This window comes from Saccopteryx bilineata, chromosome 6, assembly GCF_036850765.1.
Source record: "Saccopteryx bilineata isolate mSacBil1 chromosome 6, mSacBil1_pri_phased_curated, whole genome shotgun sequence".
Taxonomy (NCBI): Eukaryota; Metazoa; Chordata; class Mammalia; order Chiroptera; family Emballonuridae; genus Saccopteryx; species Saccopteryx bilineata.
Genome location: NC_089495.1, coordinates 31,128,087 through 31,143,910, shown reverse-complemented (window position 1 = coordinate 31,143,910; position 15,824 = coordinate 31,128,087). Strand labels below are relative to the sequence as shown.

Below are 15,824 nucleotides of genomic sequence, written 5' to 3'. Positions count from 1 at the left end.
TAAATTTCTTAACTAACTTAACATAGATTGATTAGAAAAAAACACTAAAATGGTATAGATATGTGACATAATACAAAAATAATTTGGTCTTTGTCCCTAGTTTTTGGCAGAGTTCCCAATCCCAGTGGAATTTTCTGGGTGATAGTAATGTAGTTTATTATTAATCACAAGCCCCGTCCAATCAAACTGGATTTATACAAATGATGTGACTTAGGATGGACCCATGGATAGCTTCAGGATGGGGCTGGTTACCAGAAAGACCAACTGATTGAAGGGCTGGAACTTTCAGTTCAGTAATCTTGATTTTTCCTTGTTTGCAAAGATAATAAATTAAGAAAGCAATAACACAGTTTAAGTAAAAATGTTTCATACAACTAGTTAACGTGCCCAATTTCCTTTCTCTTCCATCACAGTAAATTGAACATGCTAGAAAATTGTGACATAGAGAAACAAAATTACCAAGAACCTGAGAAAAACAAATCATGTTTATCTGCCCCTTATGCCACTACTGAAGGGTTTAAACAATGTAAATTCACCCACAACAAATCAGTTGTGCGAAAACAGACACGCTCCTGGCTGGGGTTTCCCTTCCCAGCCCTGTGGCAGCTGTCCAGCCAATCACGATCCCTAAGGGTGAGCCAGCTTGAGCAGTAAGCACCTGCAGTCATCATCACCCCAGGGCCCAGAAGTGCGTGCTGTAATCTTGGGTACTCCCACTGCCGCGAGCCCCAGAGTTGCCTAACGGCTTTCAGTCTTGACCACGTTCTGCGCTCTGGCCCAGCCATGTTCCTCCTTCTCGTGCTGCTCGCTGAGCTTGGAAACCTGCACGCCCATATGGGTAAGACCACTGGAGCCTGGACTTCTTTCTCCTTTTGCCTCTGAGCAGCGCTGGGCTCTTCCTGGAGAACAATTTCCTGTAGCTGTGGGAACACTACCACTTCTTCTTGGATCCCTACTGGTACCTTCCTTGTGTTCCCATCCCCAACCCCCACTCCCACCTCCACCCATGACCTCTTGCCTCCTCCACCCACTCCAACCCTCCCAAACCCTGGACCAGGGCAGGTGACTGATGATGTTAGCCAAGGAGTCCACTCTGCATCAAGGGTCCAGCATCTCCACCCCTGAGGCTCAGCTGGTCTTGGCTCATTTACTCTGTGGCCATTGAATTTAGGGGTGTGTGGAGTGCTCTCAATTTATTCCTCAAATTTCCAAGGGAATCAGCCCCAACATGGTTCTAAAGGAAGAGAATGGTCCTATAGAACAGCAGTATCTAATTTTTATTTTTTATCTTAGCCATTTTCAATGTGTCATTAAAATGTAGTGAAAGCTTTGAACCAAAAAGGCTGGAGGGCAAATATAATATAAATAAGTTTACTGACAATTTTAGACCCCACCATGGGGTGGTTGACTGAGATGATTGTTGGCGAAGAAAAAAAAAGCAAACCATTTTCTTACTGCAGATTCTGAAGGAATATTTCTGCATGTCACAGTTCCACAGAAAATAAGGTCAAATGCAAGTGAAGATACAAAGAGGCAGGTAAATGATTGAGAATATTTGTTTTACCATGTTAAATATTAAAACTAATTTATTTATCTTTGTATTAAGTCAGATGATACTGATGTGTATTCATTTGCAAAGCATGCTTCACTGTGCTATTTTGTTGTACTCATATTTTAGCCTCCCTTTTACTTCCATTGCTGACTCCTGTAACCTTCCCTTCGTTTTTTCATCTCTCTGACATACTTGTTCACAATTTTCATAAATACACTGATAGGAAAAATCATTATGATTAACAATGCTCCCACAACAAATAAATTGATCTTGAGAAAATTTAGTCCTTCAAAATTTTGACCCAGAAGCATCAGACTTGGTGGAACTATGGCCAAAAAAAGACGAAACAAAAAAGAAAATGTCACACTTGCCTGATTATAATGAAATAGATTACAATAATAAAATACTAACTGGAAAACAAAGTTTAAAAACAAAAGCTTACCTGTTGTATAAAGAAGAAATTAAATTGGAGTCATTTAGTCTTGAATATTTCAAATTGGCATAATTTTGTTTTATACTATAAACCAGAAGTCATAATGCAAGGGTTCAGATTTTCATGTGGTTAAATTGGTGTTCTCAATATATGGCAACTCTGGAACAGAAATCATGTTGAAGAACAATTATTGAAATAAAAGTAAACAAAAACTTAAGAGTGCATTAACTCTGTTTTTGTCATATAATAATGGAACCTACCATGATTTTGTTCTATTACTGAACAATAGTAATAAAAATAAAGTGTATGTGAAATTATAATTGAAAAGAATAAAATAACTTTTTAGAGAAGTTATGTTTTCATGTACTAATCCAGTGGTTCTCAAAGTGTTCGCCAGGGAGCACTGATGCACTCTAGAAGATTTCCAGGTGTGCCCTATGGTATTCCAGAGAAATATGTGCCTGTTGGGGACCAAAAAACTAATAGGGTTTTTGGAGTTTAGATTTTTTGGGGACAGGTGTGGGAAATTGGCTGTAAGCTGACAGTCTGCCCAACCCCCCACTTCACTTGCCTGATAAGGTTGCAAAAGGCTGTTAAACTGTGGTGCTGGATTGTTTACACTACCCCCCATGTTCCCCAGAAAGACTGGAGGCAAGTTTCTTCTTTGTTTGGTAAAGTTAAGATAATATGTATGGTGGGGTTTTTTTTGCATTAAATACAATTAAGAGTAAAAAGGGAGGAATTCTTCAATGTATTGACGAGGAAATGAGAGTTTGCCTTTCAAATATATGCCCAAACATTGAAGAAATTGCTAGGACACATCAGTCTCATGTTTCTCATAAACACAAGAATGAAAAAACTTAACACATTTGTGCCAGGACCTGCCGAATTTACTAAATCTTACTAAGAATGTATCTAGATAGATAGATAGATAGATAGATAAAGATAACTATTATTTTTTTATTTCTTCACCCCTCTTTTTTATGAATTCTAAAAAGCATAACAAAAAATATAACATAAAAATGTTTTTTAATGTCAGAATAAGTTTAATTTTGTTGTATTTATTTAATTTAATTACCATAAAAGCATGCTTGGACTTTATATTCTTTTCTTTAATATTTGTCTTAATTATTATAACATGTCTCAGAAATGTGTATATAGTGCACCTACAATTATTTGTAGGATTTTAAATGCTCCTCAACTTCAAAAAGTTTGAGAACCACTGTACTAATCTCATTTAATTCTCAGATTAACCTAAAGGAGAATATGAATATATATGCAATATAAATGATAAATATATATACCATATACAGGTATATATTTAATAAAGAAGATAAAAAGTATTAAGGACATCAAAATTTAAAAATTCAGGGCATAAAATCTAATTTTTAATTTATGACTAATTCCAAGTACTACCTTCAGTTGAAAATAGTTTACAAAGCTTTTTTTCTGATTTATTCCTAAGAATTGTCATTGCATAGTCAATTTGAACTTTAAATTGTTTACTTCAAATTGCCTGTTGCAAAACATAAGCACTATAGGACATAAAATGCTTTTACTGTGCATGACCACATGGTGATGCAATGGATAGAGTATTGGCCTGAGACTTGAAGGATCCAGGTCTGTAACCCTGAAGCCACTGGTTTTAGCGTAAACTCATCCAGCTTGAGCACAGGGTCACTGGCTTGAGCGTGGGATCATAGACATGACCCCATCATCACTAGCTTAATCCCAAAGGTCACTGGCTTGAAGCCCAAGGTCATTGGCTTGAGCTCAAGGTCTCTGGCTTGAGCAAGGGCTTACTGGCTTGGCTGGAGTCCCTAGGTCAAGGCACATATGAGAATGCAGTCAATGAACAACTAAGGTACTGTAATTATGAGTTGATGCTTTTCATCTCTCCCTCTTTCCCTTTCTGTCTCTCTTTCTTGTGAAAAAAATGCTTTAACTATGAAGTGTTTGATATCTATATTTAGGTTTTTTGAACTGTCTTTATGCAATTGCAAAAGCCATTATTCTTGTTTTTCATTTTACTATTATTTTTTTTATTTCTCACTTTAAAGATTCAAATGTTTTATTTGGTTCCTGCATAGTTTCTGGTGAGAAGTCTCAGGACATCCTTATTACTCTAAAAATACTTTTTTTTTTCTGGTTATTTTAAAGATTTTTTATTACTTATTCCAACTTGATTCTATCTTAATTTGATTTGTAAAAATGTAGTGTAGTCTATGTATGTATATCTTACATGGCAATCTGATGCTTAGTATCACATATAAGTGATATCATGCAGTATTTGTTTATTCTCAATTAGCATAAGGCCCTTTATATTCATCACTGTTATTGCAAATGGCAACATTCTCTTCTTGTTTAATGCTGGCTAGTATTTGATTGAATATGTATATCATATTTTCTGTATTCTTTGTTGACAGACAGGTTGTTTTCATAACTTTGCTATTGTGAATAATGCTATAGTGAACATATAAGCATAGATATTGCTTGAGATAATTTTGTTTCCTTTAGATATATACTAAGAAGTAGGATTGCAGATTTTATACTAGTTTAATACTTAGAGAAAAAATCAGAATGGGTGTACCAATTCCACATTCTCATCAGCATTTGTTACTTCTTCTCTTCTTTATGTAGATGTACGATGATATCTCATAGTTGATTGATTTGCTGTTCTGGTATTATTTTAATATCAGAATTTCTATTTATTTCTATTTTATAATTTCTATGCCTTTATAGATATTCTGCATTTGATGAGATATTATTGTACTGTTTCTTTAGCTCTTTAAAATTATTTAAAATACCTATTTTAAAGTAATTTTTTAGTATATAAATTTAACATCTAATCTTCTCCCAAAATAGTTTTTACTGATTGCTTCTTTTGTGGGCCATACACTCTTAGTCTTTTTCATGTCTTATGATATTTTGACAACTGAAACTGGTCATTCCAAGTAATACGTTGTGGTTACCTGGAAATGAGATTCTTCTTCCTCTCCAAATATTATTGCTATTTGTTTTAGTTGTTTAGTTTGTGAGTGTTTTTACTGATTCTCTAAAATCTTTATTCTTTGTTATTTTTTTATTTCTCATGTTGGTTTTATGTAGAAGAGAATTTTTGGTTGTTCTCACTCTGATTTACACTGATGTCACTTCACTACATACATTTTATATAACATGCATTTATATTTTAATGTAACATGTTTTTAAATTTTCCTTGTTGTTTCTCCAGTAACTCATGGGAAATTTTGAAGTGTGCATACTGGGGCTTTTTCTAGATTATCTTTTTGGAAGTGATTTTTAATTGAATTTCACCATGCTCAGATAATGCACTTGACTCCAGTGTGTATTTTTCTGTATATACTATACTGTGCAGTTGTTTTCTCTTACTGTACTATAGATAATTTGTTTGTATTCAAAACTTCTGTTTTCCACATCTTTTATTCTTATAGGAATTTTGTATAGTTTAGGTCTGTTATCACAGTATCTTCCTGAGATGCATACCTGAGATTTGTCCCACATATTTAATTTTTAAGTAATATGCCATTATTAAGTATTGTATTAAAGTAATACAGGATAAGTTTGGCAAACCTTTGTTATTTACTTTCAGACATTCATTGGTTTTGTCTAGAACTTTGTGGGAAAATCATAACATATTTCTTTCTGAAGAGTTGAAGAAACATTAGCCGCTTGAGAAACTATACCCATGACTCCCCCCCCCCTTTCTTTTTATATTATTTACAATTGAATCACACTTTACAATATTTTGACTTCAAATATTGCAAGAAATTCTTGACTTTGTTAACTTTTAACAAAAATAGAGTAAAAGCACCTCCAAGCAACATTCCCACACTTATCAAAACACCCTCCTAACATTAATTAACAGATACCTTAAAGAGTACATATCAAGTCTCTTACTGCCTTTGTGACACCAAATCCTTAGTCTCTTGGCAAAAGACTAAAGTGGTTTTTGGCCGGAGGACACTAGTGAAACTCTACATCTAAGGAGAGGAAGAGGGAAAAAGGTCTAAATTTTTTATTTTATTACTAAGTGAGAGTCGGGGAGGCAGAAACAGCCTCCAGCATGCGCTCCAAGCAGGATTCACTGGGCAGGCACTTACGGGGTGATGCTCTGTCCACCTGTGGCCTGCTCAACAACCGAGCCATTTCATCTCCTGAGGTGAAGCCAGGGAGGCATCCTCAGAGCTTGTGGCCAACTTGCTCACGTTGAGCCATGGCTGCAGGAAGGGAAGACAGAGAGAGAAAGAGGAGAGAGAGAGAAAGAGGAGGGAGTGGTGGAGAAGCAGATGGTCGCTTCTCTTGTGTATCTAACCGGGAATCAAACCCAAACCTGGGACTTCCACACACCAGGGGACATTCTACTGCTGAGCCAACTGGCCAGGGCCAAAAAAAGGTGTAATTCTAAAGGAAGAATAAGGAATACTTGGTAGGGCCAGTATTACATTTCCATTTCTGGTTTATTAGGCATCCATTCTCTGGGTCTGCGGGCTTGTACTTCTGCATGTTTCCAGGCATAAGCAGCACTACCCTCTTGCAAACTCACAGACTCTCTTCCCTTATAATCAGCGATCTTTCTTAAAATTGGTTTTTCTTGAAAAGAAATTGTAGATTTGTTAGCATAGATGACTGTCTGCCTTTGTGGAGACAGTTCACTGACTCACTCCACGAACATCTAGAGAGCATAGGTCGGGAACTATGGCTTGTGAGCCAGATGTGGCTCTTTTGATGGCTGCATCTGGCTCGCAGACAAATCTTTAATAAAAAAAAAACGTTAAAATATAAAACATTCTCATGTATTACAATTCATTCATTTCCTACTGCTCATGTTCATGGTTATGGGTGGCTGGGAGCCAATCACAGCTGTCCTCTGGGACAACACCAAATCTTTATTGGATAATGCGAAACGTACACAGTTGTTGTATGGCTCTCACAGAATTACATTTTAAAATATGTGGCGTTCATGGCTCTCTCAGACAAAAAAGGTTCCCGACCCCTGGTTTAGAGTCACCTCCCATTCCTGGATGCCACCTTATTAGGATGATGAGCACTGTTAGAACTCGGTCTGTATTGTATGAGAGCTTTCATTCCTAAAGCTGCAGCATTTCTCACTAGCTTCAGTCTCTCGGGTGTTTATCCCTCCTTGATTTAATATGGAGAGGCTTGTGAAGTGGCTCTAGGTGTATTTGGTAGTATGCATATATGCATTTATAAATTTGTTTTTGTTTCATTGTTTTTAGCATTGAATATTAGTCTGCAGCCATGTCTCGTTCATTTCGACTAGAAAATGTATACATTTTCCAAATAGAAATGATCAATCCATTGTATTAATAATGCTAAAATGATATTTTTTCAAAATATGACCTTCAGTTTTTCTTTTCAAAAAGCCATCCTTACTTAAACATTAAATTTATTGCCCTAATCCTGAACTTATTTTTATTCTTTTTAAAAATTTTTTTATTAATTTTTTTTTTTTTTTCATTTTTCTGAAGCTGGAAACAGGGAGAGACAGTCAGACAGACTCCCGCATGCGCCCGACCGGGATCCACCCGGCCCGCCCACCAGGGGCGGTGCTCTGCCCCCCAGGGGGCGATGCTCTGCCCATCCTGGGCGTCCCCATATTGCAACCAGAGCCACTCCAGCGCCTGAGGCAGAGGCCACAGAGCCATGCCCAGCGCCCGGGCCATCTCTGCTCCAATGGAGCCTTGGCTGCGGGAGGGGAAGAGAGAGACAGAGAGGAAAGCGCGGCGGAGGGGTGGAGAAGCAAATGGGCGCTTCTCCTGTGTGCCCTGGCCGGGAATCAAACCCGGGTCCTCTGCACGCTAGGCCGACGCTCTACCGCTGAGCCAACCGGCCAGGGCCTTTTTTATTAATTTTAATTTATTGTGTTAGCATGGATTCAAGTGTACCACTCAATATAATCCCCTCCCCCCTCCCCCCTTCCCTTTGGGATTTGCTGTTCTGTTATCTATTGATACATCTATGTGTTATGTATATATAATTTCACTAATTCCCTCACCTTCTCTGAATAATAAAGTCCTTCTATTTGAATAATAAATTCTAAAGAATGTGTTAATGTTTAAAATGGAATGAGTCATAGTTTTACTTTGTATAGTTTTTCTTTACTAAATCACCTTTATTGATTTGCTTTGTCTTAGGCTATTTACATCATTACAATTGATAAAAAGCCATACATTCTGCATCTCACAAAATGGTAAGATATGATTTTCTTTTAAAGCTTAGATTTTACTTTTGAAAAGTGTTTTTTACTATTTAAATATAATAATGAAGAATAATGCAGACTGCTTAATCAACCTACTTCAATGTAAGATTCATTAGGTCTCGAATCTTAGATCTAAGAGAATGTTGCATTTAATTGTTTAGATTTTTATTTTCAAATTGAGAGATTAGCTACATATTTATGAATCTTAAATTGAATATATAGCTATTGAGCCCCAGAATTATGACATAAATTAAGTATGTCTGATAGAAACAAAAATATAGTTAACACATCAAGTGGTTATTGGTGAAAAATTTAACTACAGTAATGGCATACATCTTATGAATGTATTAATTATATATGTGTATATTTTTAACTTTATAAGTCACAGTTTACATATCATAAAACTCATTCAAGTGCATAATTAAATGATTTTTAATAATTTTATGTAGTACTGTAACTGAGAAGCCACTGCGCCACCTCACCCGCAGGTGTTGTAAGGTACCAAAAGCTACAGAATTAATATTAATATTTTGGGAGGCTTGAAGAACATTTTATTAATTTGGGTTAAGGTGTGCAGAGAAATTGTGAGAATAGTCTCTGTACTGTGTGATTGGCATAACCAGGATGGCCCTTGGCATTTTGTTGTAAATGCAAAGGGGAGGAAAACATGGATCCCCAGACATTCCACCACACCTGTGGGGAAAGGGGTGAATGACTAGCCAGGTGTAGGGAGAGAAAAGCCAAAATAAACCTTTTGTTATAGCAATGAACCATTTGCGGGTATTTGTCCCCACGGAAACTACCTCTCCTATGTAAATGCGTGTAGTTAACACGTGTAACTCTGGACAGAGAGATAGCAGATAAACACTAGATAATATAAGAAAGCATTTTAATATGTAAAGAGACATCTTCCTACCATTGTGTTGACTTGTAAATTTTGTTTTCTCCAAAATAATATATGGCTTGCAAATTGAACGTGGTCCTATCGTGTTAAAGGACATATGACTATAACCAATAGTGGTAAGGGGCTCCTAATTACAATTTTTGCTTCTATACTTCCCACTTACAAAACTATAAAAACTAAGTAGAACAAAGGGCCAGCAAGTGCTCTCTCAGACCACTGTTGGAGGAGCCACCGCTTGGCCAAGCTAGACAATAAAGCTTTGGTGTATAATCGACAGACTTTATTCGTGTCTTCAATGTTTTGGGTCCCTCCAGATTAGGCTTAACATAACCATCAACCATAAATCATTTTTAGAACATTTTATTCTCCAGGTAGGATCCATCAATTCTTCACACCATTTCACATTTAATCCCTGTTTTCTACCACCACTCCAGCTAACAGTAAGCATACTTTCTGTCTTCTAATTTGTATTTTCTCACCATTTTATAAAAATGGAATCAAACAGCCTCCTCTCTGGCTGTCTCTTTGAAAATATATATTTTTAACAACTGAATTTTGTCCACCTGCATCTTTATAGCTGAACAAGTCTAGAGAACGTTACCCTCATTTAGTTCCTGACTGATTGCTGTTGTCAGCGAATTCATGACCATTAATATCATGTTGGTCTTTAAAGTCTCTGTAACTCCATTAAAATTGTTTCTTGATAAGACTATCAATGACCTACCTTCACGTTTCTGAATGCCAGTTTAGTTTTAGTCCAATTGGCAGCATTTTGTGTAGCTAATCAGTGTCTCCTCCACAAAATAATTTCTTTATTTGGCTTCCAGAATACCAGACTCCTTGTTTAACTCTTACCATTGTGCTTACTGTTTTGCAATATTTAATTTTTTATTTTTTGAATTATATTTTATCTCTCCAATCAGAGAACTCCATGGTGTTATTATTGAATCTTGATTTTTTTTCCTAGCTAGATTCAATCAGCTGGTTATTTCATCCCATCCTAGGCCCTTAAATACAATTTATGTACTGATTATTTCTAAACTTATATCTGTATTTCTTTACAGTAAATACCATATTCACTTATTAACAACTTATTTGATAACCAAGTACTTAATAGAATTCTCATACTTAACATATTTAAACTGTACTTATGATCCTCTCAATATCTATCCTTTCCACAATCATCTCAATAAATGACAAGTCTATTCTTCCAGTTTCTCAGAACAAAACCTTAGAGTAGTTTTTGACGTCTTTCTTTTTGTTTTGTTTTTCTTCCCATTCAATGGATTAGTAAATCTCATGTGTTCTACCTTCAAAATATAATCAGAATTGGACCTTCACTACTGCTATTATCTTAATTCAAACCACCAACATGTCTTGCCTGGATGACTGTAACAGCCTATCTGGTATCTCTGTTTCTGCAGATGATGCTCAACATAGCATTCAATCTGATTCTATTAAAATCTTGGTCTGATCTTATCATTTACTGTTCAGAATATTCCCATGGTTTCTCATTTCTGTGACACCATCTCTTACTACTATCTCTTGTCTTCAGTCCAACACTTGACTCAAGACATATTGCCCTCTAGCTATTCTTTGTATACCCAAAGCATATTTATGCCTCAGGGTATTGCATTTTCTCCTAACTTTGTTTAGAATAACATTTCTGTGCAAATCCCTGAGCTTGTTTTCAAGTTATTAACCATCTAATGTATTATATTATAACATCTGTGAGCCTACCATATTGTCCTGCTCACATTTGCAACTAATCTTCTTCACCTAGGCCTTATCATCATCTAACATGCTAGCAGTAGGTGTCCCACACTCTCATGAAGACCAGTGGTTTTGTCTTTGTTTAATGCTGTTATCTCAGTGCCTGAAAAAGGATCTGTCAGAGAGGAGGCACTCCATAAATATTTGTTGAATGAAGACATATACAAGCATACACAAATAACTAATACAAAGGATTCACAGAATTTATTTCAGTGTTAGTAAAGCCTGATACATATATAAACCGTTATTTTACACAAAAATTATTCTAATTGAAACATCACTATTATGAGTCTAATAAATTTCACACTTAATTTTTATTAATATAATGTTATTATTCATATTAAAAGCATGACTTAACCAATTTTTTTATTTTTGTTTTTTCTTAGCTCATTCTTATCTAAGAATTTTTTGGTATATACATTTAATGAAACTGGATCTTTGCATGCTGATTCTTCATATTTTAAGGTAAGACTCAGATGTCTTAGACATTTATTATATGTTCCTTTATTTTTGTGAACATATCATAACTATTGATATATATTTGTTTTCTGTATACAATTTAAAATAATTGTTTATTCTGTATAACATGACACATTATGTGATTGATTTTTGTACAAAAAAATAAAATGAAATGCCAAAATAATATTCATGGGTAGTACACAGTAAAGAGAATTGTCAAAAATACCTTCCCTGAAAATGTACAATAATAAACCTATATAACACATAATTATATTTTATTCTTTTAAGATTTTGAGGCATTTGTAATATTTGAGCATATGTATTTTATTTATAAAGAATTTATTTAGCCTGACATGTAGTAGTGCAGTGGATAAAGCTTCAATGTGGAATACTATCACCAGTACAAAACCCTGGGCTTGCCTGGTTGATGCTTTCTGCTCCTCCCCCTCCTCTATCTGTCTCTCTCTCCCCTCTTTCTCTAAAAAATTAATAAATAAAAAAATATATTTTTTTAAATAATGTATATTTGCTTTTACATACTGTTTTTCAGATGCATTGCCATTACCAAGGATATGCTGCAGATTTTCCAAATTCAGTTGCAACACTCCACATATGTTCTGGACTCAGGTATTAATATCTTAATATCTTAGAAGATATTTATATATGAAAAACTTATGATATACTTTAAAATGAAACACAGTGGATAGCAGGCACAAATCAGGAAAGGATTAAGAGAAATCCAAATCTGAAAGTTTTCTTCATGGTAATCTTATTTTTCTTTATATTACTATTAGTAGCTAGACCTTAGTGCTTATTCAAATGAAAGCACTCCAGAAAAACCTGACTGGAGATATTTTTGATATACTATGCAAAAGAGGATAGTTTCATTGAATGAAAAGTTAGAATATTTTTTTAAATATTATAGCTGTATTATCTATGGTTATATTAGATTGTTATGAAAAATGGCATTAATTAGTTATTTAAACAGGCACATATTGTATGCTCAGAGTTAAGGTGCATTCAGTACCAAACATAAAACAACTAATTAAGAAGGCACCAGCCCTGGATGGGTTGCTTAGTGAATAGAGTGTCATCCTGGACCACCATAGGTTGCAGGTTCAATCCTGCTCAGGGCATGTATGAGAAGCAATCAGTGAGTGCATAACTAAATGGAACAACTACTGGAACAACGAGTTAATACTTCTCTCTCTCTCTCTCTCTCTTTCTCCCCTTCTTTCTTTATTTTTTTCTTCTTCTCTCTCTCAAATTAATGAAATAATTTTTATAAAAAGTACCTCAGAAGACTTGACAGACACTTTAGCAAAGCAGACACACAGTTGGCCAACAGGCATATGCAAAGATGCTCAACATTACTAATCATCATGGAAATGCAAATCAAAACCACAATGAGATATCACTTCACAACTGTCAGAATGGCTATCATAAAAAGAGAACTAATATGAAGTACTGGAAAAAATGTGGAGAAAAGGGAACTTTTGCACACTATTAGTGGAATATAAATTGGTGCATTCAGCCCTGGCTGGTTGGTTCAGTGATAGAGTGTTGGCTCAACGTGTGGATGTCCCAGATTCAATTCTCAGTCAGGGAACACAAGAGAAACACCTGTCTGCTTCTCCACCCCTCCCTCTCTTTCTTCTTTCTCTCTCTCTTTCTCCCCCTTCTGTTCCCATGGCTTGATTGGAGTGAGTTGGCCCCAGGTACTGAGAAAAACTTCATGGTCTCTGCCTCAGGTGCAAAGAAGAGCTTGTTTGCCATGCAACAGAGCAACGCTTCAGATGGGCAGAGCATCACCCTCTAGTAGACTTGCCAGGTGGATCCTGGTCTGGGCACATGCGAGAGTATGTCTCTGCCTCCTTTCCTCTCACTGAATTAAAAAAAGAAACATGAAAAATGTTGCATGTACTATGGAAAACAGTATGAACATGCCTCAAAAAAATAAAAATTTATTTGCAAAAAAATTTAAATGCACCCTAATGAGCATTGTAGCATTATTCACAGTGGCCAAGATATGAAAAAATCAAAGTGTCCTTCAGTAGATGATTGGATAAAGATGGTGTGGTACATATATACTACGGAATACTACTTATCCATAAGAAAAGATGAAATACTGCCATTTGCAACAATAAGAATGGATCCTGAAAATATCATGCTAAGCAAAATAGAAAAAATTAAGAACCATATGCTTTTACTCACATGTGGGATATAAAACTGAAAGCAACAAGTGAACAAACAAGAAAAACAAACAAAAACTCATAGACACAGACAATAATATGGTGGTTACCAGAGGGGAGGTTGTCAGGGGGCATAGTAAAAAGTAAAGGGGGTCAAATATATGGTGATGGAAGAAGATTTGACTTTGGGTGGTGGGCACAAAAATGCAATATACAGATCATGTATCATATAAATGTATACTTGAAACTTGTATTATCATATTAACCAAGGTCACCATAATAAATTTAAGAAAATAAATATAGAGCTGCCATATGACCCAGTAATTTCAATCCTTAGTATTTATCCAAAGAAACCGAAAATATCAATTTAAAAGGATACATGTTCATATATGTTTATTTTACCATTACTTACAATAGCCAAGATATGGAAGCAACATAAGTGTCCACCAATAGATGAATGGATAAAGAAGATGTGGTATATATTCAGTGGCATAATACTCAGCAATAAAAAATAATGAAATCTTGCTATTTGTGACAACATGCATGGAACTGGAGGGTATTGTGCTAAGTAAATTATTTCAGATAGAGATAGACAAATACCATGTGATTTCCTTATCTTTGGAATCTATAAAAAACAGACATACATATAATAATGAATGGGTGAAAAGAAATTTTCCTCAGAGGCAAATGGCAGAGCAAATTGAATTTCATCATTAATAATGGCAAGAGGAAGGTGATAAGTTTGTCAGAAGACAAGTCCAAATCAGATAAAACACTCTAACTTTGTGGTTTCTGTTTTCCTGAGTCCCAAAATTTACTCAAGTCAACTCAGAAAATTGGCATTCTCTGTATGTGGATACAAATGTGGTTTCCATTTATAGCAACTTCTTTCGACATCTACTCTATATTTCTGCTTTCCCTTATCCTAAAATCTTTAAGAACAGGAACTTTATTCCTGATTTTTTAACAAATATCTGTTTCCCAGAAAATACTTGGCCTTAAGTAATATATATTTGAATGAATGTGATTATTACACAGGGAATACAAAATTCCTTCCAAACTTTTTTTTTTAATTAGGTGAGAGGCGTGGAGGCAGAGATAGACTCCTGCATGTACTCTGACCAGAATCTACCCAGCAAACCCAGTAGGGGGCAATGATCTGCCCATCTGGAGCCACAACTCTGTTGCTTGTCAACTAAGCTATTTTAGTGCTTCAGGAGAGGATGCTCTACTGCTGAGCCAACTGGCTATGGCTAAAATTTTTAATATTGATATATGAGAAAAACTAAGTTAGATGTGGTTAGAATTACTGATGTTAAACAAGAAAAAATGGGAAAAGAAAAAATGGGTTTAAAATATGTTTCTTACTATATAAGTTCATTATTTCTTACAACATTTTAGAATATAACTTTGATGGGACTATTTATAGGATTTTGATATCATTTCATTCTTATATTCAGAGGATTCCTTCAGTTTGAAAATATCAGCTATGGAATTGAGCCATTGGAATCTTCAGCAAGATTTGAGCATATAATTTACCAAGTGAAAAATAACGATCCAGATATACCAATATTAGTAAAAAATTACAGCAATAATTGGCAGAAAGACCAGACCTATAAAGTTTATTTAAGTTCACAGGTAATTATAATTCTGATGTTATGACATACTATGAAATTACTGCTGTAGAATTATTTTAATTGTGGAAAGGAATTGCTTAGCAGTTGAGTAGGAATATTAAATTTGCTAGTTTCTTCTATATCTTTAAATAAAACATCTATATTCCACCTAAAATATATGATAAATTGTACAATAATGTCTTTCAAGCTTATTGTTTTATTGTGTTATATAGCATTTTTTATTATTTTATTTAAATAAATATGCATATATTAAATAAAATTAAAAATACTGGAAGAACATTAGTTAGCAGTAATAGTTACCACTGTTAGAGATCATTAATAGTTAACACTGTTACCCTGGTAAAAAATACTTTTAATATTTTGTTACTTTCCTTTAAATATTGTCAAAACATATCTTTCTAAAATAGTCATTTGTATATATGTATTAAATTTGTTTTATTTATAGGCTGGATATAGAATTTTTGTTTAGCAGATATTTTTATCACTTTGAGTATTTCAACTCTATTTCTGGTCTCCATGGTTTCTGATGAAAAATCAGCTACTATTAAACTTATTAAGGATTTTTTATATATGATAATTCCCTTCTCTGTTGCTTCTTCAAGATTCTCTCTTTGTCTTTGCCTTATAAGAGTT

At 34.8% G+C, this 15,824-nt stretch overlaps 1 protein-coding gene across 1 annotated transcript; it reads left to right on the top strand.

Moving 5' to 3' along the window:
• The first annotated feature begins 783 nt into the window (after positions 1 to 783).
• LOC136308823 (disintegrin and metalloproteinase domain-containing protein 18-like) lies at positions 784 to 15,216 on the top strand. The gene is made up of 6 exons (XM_066236581.1): positions 784 to 838; positions 1,461 to 1,537; positions 8,162 to 8,217; positions 11,290 to 11,368; positions 11,913 to 11,989; positions 15,015 to 15,216. Exons 1-6 carry the CDS (start codon positions 784 to 786, stop codon positions 15,214 to 15,216), a joined length of 546 nt encoding a protein of 181 aa, XP_066092678.1.
• The last annotated feature ends 608 nt before the right edge of the window (positions 15,217 to 15,824 follow it).